The sequence below is a fragment of the Dama dama genome, chromosome 19, assembly GCF_033118175.1.
Source record: "Dama dama isolate Ldn47 chromosome 19, ASM3311817v1, whole genome shotgun sequence".
Classification (NCBI taxonomy): domain Eukaryota; kingdom Metazoa; phylum Chordata; class Mammalia; order Artiodactyla; family Cervidae; genus Dama; species Dama dama.
Genome location: NC_083699.1, coordinates 50,742,347 through 50,758,131, shown reverse-complemented (window position 1 = coordinate 50,758,131; position 15,785 = coordinate 50,742,347). Strand labels below are relative to the sequence as shown.

At 37.6% G+C, this 15,785-nt stretch overlaps 1 protein-coding gene and 1 long non-coding RNA gene across 6 annotated transcripts in view; one reads left to right on the top strand and one right to left on the bottom strand.

The window, feature by feature from the left end:
* LOC133073483 (uncharacterized) overlaps positions 1-13,106 on the top strand; it is a 31,144-nt gene extending 18,038 nt beyond the window's left edge. Inside the window, exon 2 of the long non-coding RNA XR_009696985.1 lies at positions 12,504-13,106. This is a non-coding gene — a long non-coding RNA (uncharacterized LOC133073483). The remainder of the gene's footprint in view (positions 1-12,503) is intronic.
* The window catches only part of MYLK (myosin light chain kinase), a 280,134-nt gene continuing 277,365 nt past the window's right edge, over positions 13,017-15,785 (bottom strand). For all 5 annotated transcript variants that reach the window (XM_061166997.1, XM_061166994.1, XM_061166996.1 and 2 more), the window contains one exon: positions 13,017-15,058. In XM_061166997.1, the coding sequence (XP_061022980.1) occupies positions 14,808-15,058 (251 nt within the window). In that variant the 3' untranslated portion in view covers positions 13,017-14,807. The remainder of the gene's footprint in view (positions 15,059-15,785) is intronic.

Below are 15,785 nucleotides of genomic sequence, written 5' to 3'. Positions count from 1 at the left end.
CCCACCCTTGAACTTCTTTATTGGAATTCCCTTCAAACAGGAAGTGTGTTTAGATACTGGGTGGCCAAAAATGAAAGATACCCATCACAGGAAATATCAGAAAAAAATATATCTGGCTCCACAGGGAAGAAGAGAGAGTAATATGATTATGATCTGTGAAATCCATTGGGCCATGTTTAAACTGGAGGATGAGAGATTGTGCACAGAGTCATTAAATTGAAAGGCAGCCAGACTGAAGCTTCTTTCTGCCCTGCAATGAACCATTCTCTCTCTTTTCTAGTTTCTCTGCCTGTGATTGTGGATAGGGAAGAGGGGTGTAATTCTGATCCTGTACTACTGTACAGTCTATCTTCAATGCAAGAAGGCGGACATCCAAATGTCAGCAATCTTCATGGTTGGTCACACACCCCAAAACATACCCTTATAGGGCTCTCTGGAGTTTTAAAGTTTATTATTTTTTTATTGACGTATAGTTGATTTACAGTGTTACGTCAATCTCTGCTGTACAGCAAAGTGACTTAGTTATAGACATACAGACATTCTTTTTATATATACTCTTTTCCATTATGGTTTATCACAGGATGTTGAATATGGTTCCCTATGTGATACAGTAAAACCTTGTTGTTTATCCATCTTGTATGTAATAGTTTACATCTGCTAATCCCAGACTCCCAGTCCTTCCCTCCTTCCCCTTCCTGCTTGGTAACCACAAGTCTCTCCTATATGTCTGTGAGCCTGTTTCTCTTTTGTGAAAGGTTCATTTGTGCCATATTTTAGATTCCACATATAACTGATATCATACGGTGTTTGTCTTTCTCTTTCTGACTTACCTCACTTAGTATAATAATCTCTAGTTGCACCCATGTTGCTGCAAATGGCGTTTTTTCATTTTTTTATGCCTGAGTAGTCCATTGTATATATGTACCACATCTTCTTTATCCAGTCATCTGTTGATGGACATTTAGGTCATTTCCATGGTTTGGCTATTGTGAATAGTGCTACTATGAGCAAAGGGGTGCTAGTATGTTTTTGAATTATAGTTTTGTCTGGATATTTCCCTAGTAGTGGGATTGCTACATCATATGGTAATCCTATTTTTAGTTTTCTGAGGAACCTCCACACTGTTTTCCCTAGTGGCTATACCAATTTACATTCCCACCAACAGTGTAGGAGGGCTCTCTTTCTCTACACACTCTTCAGCATTTGTTATTTGTAGACTTTCTAATGATGGCCATTCTGCCCGGTGTAGGGTGGTACCTCATTGTAGTTTGATTTGCATTTCTCTAATAATTAGTGATGTTGGGCATCTTTTCAAATGGAGGACTCTGTGTTAACGGCCATTTGGGCGATAGTGCTGAGGTCATTCCCCACCTTCCTAATCTAGTTTCACTATCATACAAAAACTTGGAGAAAAGGAGGGGTGAATAATAGAATTCAAGCTCTAAATTCCACTCTAAACTTCCAGTTAGCTAGTCTGTAGAAGGGCCAGTGATATGACCTAACATGAAAAGGTTGTATCACATTATTCTTTTAATAATCTGAGCTTGAGGAAACTGACACCTGAGCCAATGTAGAGTGAGGATGCCCTCTATGAGAGACTGTGAGATAACTATCTTAGTACTTGATGACTTTCTATGATCAGCTTCAGGCAATGGGTCTCCTTGTAAATGGTGAATGAACACACCAATGAAGATCAATAACATTTATGAACAAATAATGATTAAAATAATGAGGTAGACGCCCTCTTTTTTCTTCTTCAGACTGTCAAAGATAAAAATGATACTGTTGGCAGGGATATAATGACATGGGTATTCTTAAACTGTGCTACTGAATGTATAGATTGATAGATACACTGTCTGAAAGGCAGCTTGGCGATACATACGAAAACCTTCAAACCTTAAATGTTCTTTGACCCAATAATTATACTTCTTGGAATTTAATCTTAAGGAATTTAGCTAAACTTAAATTTTTTTATTGAAGTATAGTTGATTTACAATATTGTGTTAGTTTCTCCTATACAGCAAGGTAAATCAGATATGTGTGTGTGTGTATCCACCCTTTTTTAGGTTCTATTCCCATATAGAGGACCTTGTTGTTTATCTGTCCTATGTATAATAGTTTGCATCTGCTAACCTCAAACTCCCAATCCTTCCCTTGCCCACTCCCCTTTCCCTTGGCAACCACAAGTCTGTTCCCTATGTCTGTGAATCTGTTTATCTTAAGGAATTTAGGATGTGAAAAAGATTTAGTTATAAATGCTCATCACAATGCTATTTATAATATCAAACTGTCATAAGTAAATAAATGTTCACAGTACAGACTGGTTAAATTATGATAGAGGTTTAAAATAGTATACCATCCAGACTTTAAAAATGATTTTGCAGAAATTTACTTTCAAATGATTCAGCAAAACTAGAGAGTGTGTGTGTGTGTATGTATGTATGTCTGTGTATGAGTGTGTAACAGAGAGGACAAGCATGAGAGAGAAATTCTGAACAAAGGGCAAATGTGGTAAATGATATGATTGTTAAGTCAAACTATAAAGGTCTTAAATTTTTACTCTGCTTGCAAGCTAACAAGGTAGCCTACCCACTCCCCACCACTCTCATATTTTAATATATGGTTTTCTTTTAGGGCCCAGCAGCAGCAAGGGACCCAGATCTTTGTCCATGGAGACCATTACTGCCAGTTTGAGGGGCCTTCCTCCCAAAGGGCAACCTCAAGGCTTTGCTATCTGTTACCCAGCCCAAGTTCCAGCACCCTCAGGTGAGGGAGCTGGCTTCTTCACCCAAGTCCCTCAATGAGGAGACGTTCTCTTCTTTTGAACACCATGGGGGCACACATGAACTGGGGCCTGGACCAGGGTAGATAGAATGTGGGGTTTCCTAGGAAGAGAAGGAGGGCAGAGCTTGATCTCTCAGGGTGCACTTTGTGATTTAGGGTGTGTGTGGGCGGGTTGGTCTGGGTCCAGATAGAGGGGCAGGAAGAGGATATGTTATATATATATATATATATATATATATATATATATAATGTAAATGTTATTTATATAGATATTATACTATTATATATATGTTCAATGTAAATAATAAGCCCTCTGAGTCTGAAAGCACAGTTTATTATTTATGGCAAAAGCAGCAGCCAGAGCAATATCTTATGTTGGTTCCCAAGTCCCATCCACATAGGGCAACATAATGAAGACCAGATGTTACCTGCCTATGCAATGGGCTGCATTACAGGAGACAAGCCCTGAAATTAGGAAACTCTAATATTTGGCTGCTGGTGACCTTGTCTTTATTCTAGAATGTAAGGCAGTCTTCTCCAAGAGGGGAAGGAGATGTCTTTACTTTTCTGAACCATCTCTGAGGAGAGAAACATATCTAAGCTTACTATCCTGGAATGTCTCTGTATGGGAGGGGAAAAAAATCCTCTGTCCTCTACCCTCTTAGGTTCAGTGTCTGGCACCCTTTGAATTGAACTGACAGAAGAGTAACAGGAGAAAAAGGTTTGCTTCATATACATATGGGAGGCCTAACAGAAATGAAGTGAAAAATCCCTAAGAGGTGGTCAGACTCAGAGGGTTATATACCATTTTAACAAAGAACAATAAATTTGTGGAGAAGTGCCAAGAAAAAAGAAAAAGAAAAGTGGGTTTAGGTTTTTATGGGTAGTAAATTGTGAGAAGGTAAGCATGTGGGGAAAACTAATGGAAACTAAGGGTTGTTTTTAGTAAAGTTTGTTACGTAGCTGCCATCTCTGGGCTCTGATGAGTTTAGTCAACTTGTGTCTGATGGTTAAGAGTTATTCTGCTCTTCCTGATGTAAGAGACAGGAGGGGGACACATTCACAAAGGGAAATTTATGCCCAGCATTTAGGCAAATTGGGGGAGGATAGAGAGCCTTTTCTGCATCTGCTGTTTTCACTTGCCTTCAGATCAAAATAGTCCTTATGCCAATGTGGCATATTAAGGGGTGGCACATTCTGATCTCCTTCAGCTCCTTATACAAATATTCTTGAATTGATTGTAAATGCTTTTGATCAGAAGACCTGAATTGTGCAGAAAAGTGAGATGTTCAAAGCAATATTCTACTGAAGGGTTTAAGGATGTTTATTGAACTATTCTCTCACCCTTTCTCCAAGTTTGAAAAACATTTAAGAAGCTTGGGAAATAATAATGCAGAGATACATTTGATGTGGAAACTGTTTAGAATATATTAAGTAGAAAAGTAGACTATACATATTGTGTACTAAGATCTCATTTTTATAATGGTTAGATGTATCTGTCTTTAAAGAAAAAATCTGCAAGGGAATATACCAATATATTATTAGTGTTTATCTTTGGTTGAGTAAAGGCATTAGGGTTTTTTAAAATGGTCTGTCCATTTGTATGTCTTTTGCTTTTTTCCCCAATGAGTGGTTTTGTGAGTGACTTTTTAAAATTTTTTCAAAAATGAATCCCTTTATGTCTTCTTTACTATCTGAGCCACTGGGGAAGCTCTATGTCTTTCTGTCTTCTAATGAGGATAGTTATCAGTGAATGTTGGTTTTTTCTCTCATCTTGGGTATACTTAAATTGCTCTGCAGAGTGGGGAAGGAAAAGAGTGAAAGATAAAAACATCATGAGGGGAGTAAAGAAGAGAGAAACCTAGGAGAAGAGATACACCTCGGAGGATTTTTCAAATGAAATGCTGACCAGTGTGAACTCCCTTATTTACCTTCCTTACAAAATCAGTAAATTCTTTTATATTTTTTGTGTCAGTTGAATCTTTGGTGGGAAACTCAAAAGGAAGAGGAGACAGCAGTTTTATGGGTTACATTCTGGGTGCTGCCTGAGATTTTCAAACTAAAGTATACTGTCTAGCCATATTCAGGACTCAACTTGCTTTTTGAGGCTTTCTCCCCTACAGATGGGCTTCCCTTGTGGCTCAGTGGTAAAGAATCTGCCTGTCAATGCAGGAGATGCTGGTTTGATCCTTGGGTTAGGAAGATCCCCTGGAGAAAGAAATGCAACCCTCTCCAGTATTCTTGACTGGGAAATCCCATGGACAGAGGAGACTGAAGGGCTACAGTCCATGAGGTTGCAAAGAGTTGGACATGACTTAGCGAGTAAGCAACAACAATAACCCTTATAGATGCTTGCAGAGTGGAACAAGTTGAAACAAAATTAATTACCAATTAGTCTATCCAAAAATTTTGTCAACAACTCAAGTCTAATATATCACCTCTCTTACTCTTTGCCCTGTGGGTTTAATGCCTTTGTGCCTTTACCTTCATTTTAGTGAGGTTTTGGGAGGCAGGAGATAAATGCAAATATCCAACCTGCCAAAAATGACCACTAGTCTCAATTTAGTTTCCATAGAAACAGCTTCTCTTCCCTTTAGCACTCCATTTTTATTGACTTACATAATAATTAAATTACATAATTACAGTTGTACAACTGGCATAAAGAAGTTTAATCCAACTGACTCTTGGTAAATAATACTACTCATTTAGTGGGCATAAGTTAGTAGAACAGAAGGGTGTGGGCATTAGTTAATTTATTTTACAGAAGGAATGAAAGTTGTGGTTAAGTCAGGCAAGTTGAATTAAATGGAAGTTAACTGTGCTTCCACATTAAATAAATACAATACATTCATTAACAGTACATTATTAAAAGTCTAAATGATTTTGTTTCTTGGACAACCAGTTTAACTTTATTTATTTATTTATTGTTTGCTTTTTTTTTCCCATTTATTTTTATTAGTTGGAGGCTAATTACTTTACAATATTGTAGTGGTTTTTGTCATACATTGACATACATTGAATTAGCCATGGATTTACATGTATTCCCCATTGTGATCCCCCCTCCCACCTCCCTCTCTATCCGATCCCTCTGGGTCTTCCCAGTGCACCAGGTCCGAGCACTTGTCTCATGCATCCAACCTGGGCTGGTGATCTGTTTCACCTTAGATAATATACATGTTTCGATGCTGTTCTCTTGAAACATCCCACCCTCGCCTTCTCCCACAGAGTCCAAAAGTCTGTTCTGTACATCTCTGTCTCTTTTTCTGTTTTGCATTACAGGGTTGTCATTACCATCTTTCTAAATTCCATATATATGTGTTAGTATACTGTAATGGTCTTTATCTTTCTGGCTTACTTCACTCTGTATAATGGGCTCCAGCTTCATCCATCTCATTAGGACTGGTTCAAATGAATTCTTTTGAATGGCTGAGTAATATTCCATGGTGTATATGTACCACAGCTTCCTTATCCATTCGTCTGCTGATGGGCATCTAGGTTGCTTCCATGTCCTGGCTATTATAAACAGTGCTGCGATGAACATTGGGGTGCACGTGTCTCTTTCAGATCTGGTTTCCTCGGTGTGTATGCCCAGAAGTGGGATTGCTGGGTCATATGGCAGTTCTATTTCCAATTTTTTAAGAAATCTCCACACTGTTCTCCATAGCGGCTGTACTAGTTTGCATTCCCACCAACAGTGTAAGAGGGTTCCCTTTTCTCCACACCCTCTCCAGCATTTATTGCTTGTAGACTTTTGGATAGCAGCCATCCTGACTGGCGTGTAATGGTACCTCATTGTGGTTTTGATTTGCATTTCTCTGATAATGAGTGATGTTGAGCATCTTTTCATGTGTTTGTTAGCCAACTCTATGTCTTCTTTGGAGAAACGTCTGTTTGGTTCTTTGGCCCATTTTTTGATTGGGTCATTTGTTTTTCTGGAGTTGAGCGGCAGGAGTTGCTTGTATATTTTTGAGATTAATCCTTTGTCTGTTGTTTCGTTTGCTATTATTTTCTCCCAATCTGAGGGCTGTCTTTTCACCTTGCTTATAGTTTCCTTTGTTGTGCAAAAGCTTTTAAGTTTCAATAGGTCCCATTTGTTTATTTTTGCTTTTGTTTCTAATATTCTGGGATGTGGGTCATAGAGGATCCTGCTGTGGTTTATGTCGGAGAGTGTTTTGCCTATGTTCTCCTCTAGGAGTTTTATAGTTTCTGGTCTTACATTTAGATCTTTAATCCATTTTGAGTTTATTTTTGTGTATGGTGTTAGAAAGTGTTCTAGTTTCATTCTTTTACAAGTGGTTGACCAGTTTTCCCAGCACCACTTGTTAAAGAGGTTGTCTTTTTTCCATTGTATATCCTTGCCTCCTTTGTCGAAGATAAGGTGTCCATAGGTTCGTGGATTTATCTCTGGGCTTTCTGTTCTGTTCCATTGATCTATATTTCTGTCTTTGTGCCAGTACCATACTGTCTTGATGACTGTGGCTTTGTAGTATAGTCTGAAGTCAGGCAGGTTGATTCCTCCAGTTCCATTCTTCTTTCTCAAGATTACTTTGGCTATTCGAGGTTTTTTGTATTTCCATACAAATTGTGAAATTATTTGTTCTAGTTCTCTGAAAAATACCATTGGTAACTTTATAGGGATTGCATTGAATCTATAGATTGCTTTGGGTAGAATAGCCATTTTGACAATATTGATTCTTCCAATCCATGAACACGGTATATTTCTCCATCTGTTTGTGTCCTCTTTGATTTCTTTCATCAGTGTTTTATAGTTTTCTGTGTATAGGTCTTTTGTTTCTTTAGGTAGATATACTCCTAAGTATTTTATTCTTTTTGTTGCAATGGTGAATGGTATTGTTTCCTTAATTTCTCTTTCTGTTTTCTCATTGTTAGTGTATAGGAATGCAAGGGATTTCTGTGTGTTAATTTTATATCCTGCAACTTTACTATATTCATTGATTAGCTCTAGTAATTTTCTGGTAGAGTCTTTAGGGTTTTCTATGTAGAGGATCATGTCATCTGCAAACAGAGAGAGTTTCACTTCTTCTTTTCCTATCTGGATTCCTTTTACTTCTTTTTCTGCTCTGATTGCTGTGGCCAACACTTCCAAAACTATGTTGAATAGTAGTGGTGAGAGTGGGCACCCTTGTCTTGTTCCTGATTTTAGGGGAAATGTTTTCAGTTTTTCACCATTGAGGGTAATGCTTGCTGTGGGTTTGTCATATATAGCTTTTATTATGTTGAGGTATGTTCCTTCTATTCCTGCTTTCTGGAGAGTTTTAATCATAAATGGATGTTGAATTTTGTCAAAGGCTTTTTCTGCATCTATTGAGATAATCATATGGTTTTTATGTTTCAATTTGTTAATGTGGTGTATTACATTGATTGATTTGTGGATATTAAAGAATCCTTGCATTCCTGGGATAAAGCCCACTTGGTCATGGTGTATGATTTTTTTTAATATGTTGTTGGATTCTGTTTGCTAGAATTTTGTTAAGGATTTTTGCATCTATGTTCATCAGTGATATTGGCCTGTAGTTTTCTTTTTTTGTGGCATCTTTGTCTGGTTTTGGAATTAGGATGATGGTGGCCTCATAGAATGAGTTTGGAAGTTTACCTTCTTCTGCAATTTTCTGGAAGAGTTTGAGTAAGATAGGTGTTAGCTCTTCTCTAAATTTTTGGTAGAATTCAGCTGTGAAGCCATCTGGTCCTGGGCTTTTGTTTGCTGGAAGATTTCTGACTGCAGTTTCGATTTCCTTGCTTGTGATGGGTCTGTTAAGATCTTCTATTTCTTCCTGGTTCAGTTTTGGAAAGTTATACTTTTCTAAGAACTTGTCTATTTCTTCCAAGTTGTCCATTTTTTTGGCATAGAGCTGCTGGTAGAAGTCTCTTATGATCCGTTGTATTTCAGTGTTGTCTGTTGTGATCTCTCCATTTTTGTTTCTGGTTTTGTTAATTTGGTTCTTCTCCCTTTGTTTCTTAATGAGTCTTGCTAATGGTTTGTCAATTTTGTTTATTTTTTCAAAAAACCAGCTTTTAGCCTTGTTGATTTTTGCTATGGTCTCTTTAGTTTCTTTTGCATGTATTTCTGCCCTGATTTTAAAGATTTCTTTCCTTCTACTAACCCTGGGGTTCTTCATTTCTTCCTTCTCTAGTTGCTTTAGGTGTAGAGTTAGGTTATTTATTTGACTTTTTTCTTGTTTCTTGAGGTAGGCCTGTAATGCTATGAATCTTCCCCTTAGCACTGCTTTTACAGTGTCCCAGTTTAACTTTAAATGAGTTTATCTGTCTTCAAAAATTCCTTGAGCAAGCGAATGCCTTTCTACAGTCAGGCTATTTTCTGTACTATGACCATGGGTACTACTGATGTATTCAGACTGACTTCCTGGACACTGGACCCTTGTCTGTCCTAAGTATCCCATCCTACTTCTGCATTGATCTCCTGGGTGGACTTTTTATCTGATTTGACCTCAGTGACCTTGGTTTACATTAGTGACTTGTTACCTTACATTCCTTCTGAGGTTCCCCTTCACAGGTACAGTTCCTCAGTTTCTAACCTTTTGGGGCTTCTTCAGAGGAAAACTGACTTGTCTTCCTATAGGCTTTCTTCCCTGCAGGAAGTCAGGTTTTAACTTCTGTACTCTTAAGCTACCCATTTGTCTGTTTGCTTTCCATCTTCTAAAATTCTGATATTTTTCTTCTTTCTTCTCCTATGTTTGTCTTTGAGAGGTTTATAACTTAAAAAAAATTATTCCTTTATTCTCAGTTTAATGGGGTTCTGAAGAGAACAGAGTTACTGCTTGTCTTCAGGAGTTCATGTTCGGTCTTCTCTCTACTATGGTAACTTCCTATTTTCTAAACCCTTTATCTCTTAGTTCTCCAGGAAACAGGAGCATGTTGAGCTTTCATCTACACAGCCTCTTCTTGAAACTGCCTAGCAGGGCCCAATTTGTTCTGTGGTTAATATACAGTCAGAAATAAGCCAATATAAATTAACTTTTGTAAATATAAATTTAAAATTAGCAAACATTTGGGGGTTAAATGTTAAATGTGAGTTTAAAGTCAAGCCAATTGTGAGAAATTCCTCAGAAAATAAGACTCCAAAGGTCAGATGAACTTTTCTCCTTTGTGAAGAGGGTACTTAGAGACTTGAAGTTAAATTTTCCTGAGAACAGGGCAGTTGTAATATTTCTTAAACTCATAACAACTGTGTTTTGTACAATTGGATGGGTACTTTCAGTTTCAAAGATCCTCTTTTTGGAGGGGTAGAATTGAAATAATTTGTTCCATCTTTCATTAGTGTATAACTTTTCCACATATTTGTTTTGTTTCTACAGAAGTTTTATCAGTTCCTTGAGGGTAGAGGATATTTCTAACGCATCTTAGCATCTCTTGAGTGCTAAAAGAATAGAGCTTTCCATAAGTATCAGGTATTGTGCATAAGCTCTTTTAATTTCTATAACAATCTGTGAGGGAGGAAGTATTATTACTTTAAGTTTATAGATGAGGAAACTGAGGCACAATCTACAGAACTCCAGTGAGAAGTACATCTGTAACTGACTCCACTTGGCTGATTAACCTGGTTAGTTAGATCATACCCTAGTATTCTGCATCATTTGCCTTCAGTGAACAGGTAAGATGCCTTATGGAGATATAGATCTGGGATGTCGTGGAGCTTACAGAATAGGTTGTATAATGGCTTGCTAATAAATGTTTGTTGAATTTGACCAGAGTCTATCATTCATTGTAACATACCATCTGAAGCAAGATTATGGTGAAGTCCTATAGCTTAACCTGGCTCTTAACTGTTGGAAGCTACTGATGTCTGCCCCAAAGAAGCTAGTAATAAGAAATTGACTTAGGTTAATTTGTAACTTTCTTCTTCCTTAGTTATTTCCAGCTGGAAGAAATCTAGTCCCAGAGAATCAAATAATGTGAAGATTTATCATGTAGTTCTGTGTGGTCACTACTGCAGCTGTGGTCTTTGGCATGAAGCCCTCCCTGCAGTGTACAAGAATTTGGAATACCAGAAGGCCTATGAGCTAAAATTTCAAACAACCAGCAGTTAGAAATTGACTGTTGTCTCCACATGCTGTAGGTCTCCTGAGTATTTCCGGTTCCAATGGGAAGGGAGTTATGATCAAAGCCATTGAGGTTAAAATGACTCTAGCTGTCAGAATGGCCCCTTCCCCTTCCTTTTGGTTCACTGTCAAGGAAATTTTGCCCCAGAGATGCTGTCTGTCTCTTTCTCTGCTACCTCAGTGATCCTTATTGGAGGCTCCCCTATCCCAAGTAGCTCCAAGTTCCAAAAACACCAGAGATTTTTGGCCTAACTGGTTGCTTCATATCACAAGTAATTCAGTAATTGCTCATAAATTGCAGATCTATTTAGAGTTTGTGGTGAGAAGCACAGAACTGGTGTTCTTAAATGTCTTAAAAAGTGAAAAAATGTGTGAATATAAAAATAATCAAACACAATCATGTAAATGTTGAAACTGTTATTTGATACAATTGATGAAACTATAGACCATTCCCTCCAGACTGATTTCATACCAACTTTTAAATTTTACTCTCACAATAATTTGAAAAGTAATATGCATAGTTAAAGTAAAATTTGGAGTTTCTCTATTCTTCATAGTCCATGTAGAACAGTACTGCAGAGTGGAACTTTATAGAAAGTTCTGATCTGTGCCGTCCAGTAATGTAGCCAGCCACTAGTCTCATGTAATTGTCGAGCACTTAAAATATGGCTAGTGCAACTAAGGAACTGAATTTTAAATTTTATTTAGATTAAAAGTTTAAATAGCCACTGGTGAGTCGTGGCTACCATATTGGTCAGAACAGATCTAGAATATGGTGATGACCTTATAAAAGGATAGTCTAGGCTATGTTGCAGCCACAAGGAACACTAAAATCTTGGCGATTTATAAGTACGAAGATTTATTTCTTGCTTGTGTTATGTACCTGTTTGGGGTTGGCTTGGGACCCAGGTGGATAAAGTAGCCACCATCTGACAATCATTATGGAGAGTCTTGCACCAGTACTTAAATTCTCTGGACCAGAGGGGATCACTGCTGACGAGGATTAGACACACAGCCCTACCTGGCCAGGGAGGTGGGAACGTGGTCCTGATCATATGCTGCGGGCAAATAACCTCAGTAATGACTGTCACAGATGTTAGCCTCCTTTTCAAAAAACGGAGTTCCCAAGGGGTAAAGGATATAGTGTTACCTGTGTTTTCTTGAAATGTGGAGAGTTTAGTTTCTTTAATATTCAATTATTCTTCACCTCCTTAATACTCACTAGCACAGATGTATTAAAAGCAGGTAAAATGTGGGAAGTAAAACTCAAAACATTTTGATAAAAAGAGACTTTCTGTAAGTAAAGTTAGGGCTGACATAGAAATTCATTTAATATGAAGCTCTGCAATGTAAGGAATAATCAATATTCTTTTTTTTAAATATGTTTGGGATGAGAACAGGATGAAAAGAAATTATTTGTTATTTTTCAGAACATAAGGTACATTTTTCACTAGCAAGGAATAAAAGGTCTTTTTCTTTAAAAATAAAATTTTCTGAGTAGGAACACTTGTGGATTGTGGTTGTCTTAAAAAATATGAAACAATTTAACATTATCTGGACAATGGATTCTTTCCAGACTATACTGTGGAATCATAGAATCATCTAGTCCAGCATTTAATAGTATATCTTGATTCTTCCTAGAATATTTACAATATTGTTTGAATACTCAAGACATGGGGGGACTCCACCATCTGTTCTCTGATAACAGACTTACTACGAAACAGGAATGATGGTTTCCTGAGAACAAATGCTTCAATATCAAGACATGCAAAGATACCACTTGGCTGCCAATAACAAACTGCTCCAAAGTTACAAACGCAGACCAAGTGTTGGTAAGTAATATTAGTTATGATGATGATTTTGTGGCATACTAAAAATGTCAGATAGATTTTTAGCATTATGAGGGTACTATAGATAGTAGAAGGTAATTGAACCAAAATTATGCTCAAGAGAAATTTTGAAGTAAATGTGCAAATTAGGCTACCTAGTATAAACTAGAACTGCCTAAGTCATTCTGTTCCTTAGTAAAAGATAATCACATAAATCATTTATACAGCAGAGAGTTTGTTATTAGTTTCTGAGATCTATTTCGGTCATCTACAACTGGTGGTGTGGAAAGGAAAAGAAGGCTGCAGAGACTGAACAAACAGCATGCACTGTGGTATCCTTTATTTAAAAATTGTGAGCTAACTACAGTTGTAGTGTTCTCATTTACCATTCTGATGGCATAATAAACTGGGAGAACATTAACACAACTTCAAGAAGGCATCAAAAAACTTGTAAACAAAAATACACACCACACATGCGCACACGTATACAACATACACGCACACAAAGGTTATAGTCTAGATACAATGAAAAGTGATGAAGAAAAGCTTTGAATGCTCTAAATCAACTTTAAAATGCTTTATTATAATAAACTGTGGCAATACTGTGGCTATTATGAAAAATATTGTAACTGCTTAAAAAGCAAAATACTGGCAATTTGAAACTAGCAGCAAGAAGCAGATAAAAATAGAATGGAAGATAACATAAGACTAAGTAACATCAAAATTCTAATGCTGATACTGTGTAGGATTGCACTGAAGTAATTTAAAATTGGTTCTTATAGAACTCTTTAAAAGTCCCTTGAAATATTAAACTGCTGCACTTTACAAATAGTGGATGAAAAGAAAAAAGTATTTGGAATGTTACACACACACAGAGGAAATGTATTAGGCATATCAGTTTATGGTCTTTGTTTATGACCTGCAAAAAGTTTTATGAAGAAAAATTTAAGTGCCAATGTAGTGAAAGAAAGTTAGAAATTCCTAAAGATGCAAGTCTGAGTGCATGTATCAGGTTAAGAATATATTTCAAGGTTGGGGGCAAGGCATGATTGATGCACATCCAAGAAGAACTTTGTGGAACCCAGACGGTAGACAGAGCTGTTTGGAACATGTTTAAAAATGAAGGTATATTAAACTCAGACTATACTGACTGAGATTTCAAAGTACATGGAGTTCTATAGCTCTTCAGTTGAAATCTGTTTCATAGTGGCCAATAAATAATTAAGACTAACTTTTTGGAAAACTGCTTTTTCATACATTCAAACACAAAATCTTTACCACACATGCAGAGCTGATATTCTAAACAGCACAAATAGGAATCCTGGTTTCAGGGGAAAAAAGCACATTAACAAGGAATTTTTTCCCCATAGGTTCTTATAAAAATGTCTGAAGCTGCTAGACATCTTCAGAGGGGATAAGTTTAGATTTTCTACTGATTTTGGAAGAAAGGAGATTTTATTTTTTAAGGAAGCCAGTCATCCATGAGCAGGAGACATATCTTCAGAATCTAGGAAGTGTCCCTAATGCTTAAACTCATGGCAAGTCCAGATCCAGAAAAACTGGCAGGTCGAACAGGGGATGGAAATGAAAAGTTCAAATGTCTATGGTATACTTTGGAAATAATGTGCCTCATAAGTTAAAATGGCTCAACTGCCTGCAGAATGAAGTGCCACAGGCCTGGAGAAGACCCAGTTCCCTGGAGGAGGAGCTGGGGAGTCCCCATATCTAGGGACCCTTGGGCCGGCTGTGACCAGAGGGCCTTATTTTTCATGAGTGCTTTCAGTTGGGGAATTATGACTTTGCCCAGATAAAGCTCCCTTTTGGTTACTTTTTCTCTAAAATCAGTTAGTCAGAAAGTTACTGGTGATTTCCCCAAATGAAATCTAGCTGTACTAGTATCTTAAGGTGCCAGCTAATTTAAAGTAATGCCCATCAATAACGCTACTGGGTGTCAGCCACTGCTGCTAAAGAATCAACCCCCAAATAACCTAACTAAATAATCTATCACACTGGGTGCTTTTACTATCTTGCGGGTTTTTTTTTTTTTTTTTTTTTTGAGCTTTAGAGAAATAGTCTTTGTAATATGACTTAGAAACTGCTTCTCTCTGGCTTTGTTTCACTCTTCCTCCTCCTCTTCTCCCCCTTCTCCTTCTCCTTCCTCCATGGTTTCCACAATGAGCTCTGCTGTGCAGGTGGCTTCTCCAAGACTGTTGACAGCCTTGCAGGTGTACTTGGCATCATCATCCCCGCAAACATCACTAATGATTAAAGAGCAGTTCCCATCCTCGTCGTAGTCTATCTGGAAGTGGCGGGACTCCCTGATTGATTGGTCATCTTTGAACCAGACGACTTCAGGGTCCGGGTATCCTGCATCACAGGGAGGGAGCACAAGTTGCAGAAACTATTATTTAAGGTTTTCCTGCACAAACTCTTGAGCTACCTCTAATGATTAAGGGGATAGAGGGGGGAAAATATGTTAGCTTTTAGCATCTATTTTGATATTTACACTTAAATATGGGCATATATTGTAAATACTAATGTCTGAAACTTCACATCAGGTATTGTGCAGGTATCCCACTTCTCATCCATGTAGGGCTTGTGCCACCTCCCACCTTAATACAGATATAGATTATTCTCTGGAACACTGCCCCAACTCTAATCACATCCCTAGAACTAACTATCTTCATGGATTAAAAGAAATTTTTTTATCCTGTGTACAAGTTGAACTTAAGGACTTCCCTGAAGGCACAGTGTGTAAGAATTTCCCTGCCAGTGCAGGGGACACAGGTTCAATCCCTGGTTCGGGTAGATTTCACATGCCATGGAGTGTCTAAGCCTGTGCCCCACAGTTACTGAGCTTGCGTGCTGCACCTACGGAGGCCCAAGTACCTAGAGCCCGTGTTTCACAAGAAAAGAAACCACCAAAATGAGAAGCCTGAATGCCGTAACAGAGTAGGCCCCTCCTGCAGCAACTAGAGAAAGCCCTGCAAAAAAAGCAACAAAGACCCAGTGTAGCCATAAAAAAAAAAGAAAAAAGTTGAACTTAAATTTAAATTTTAAAAAAGATGGTAATGATAACCCTATATGCAAAACA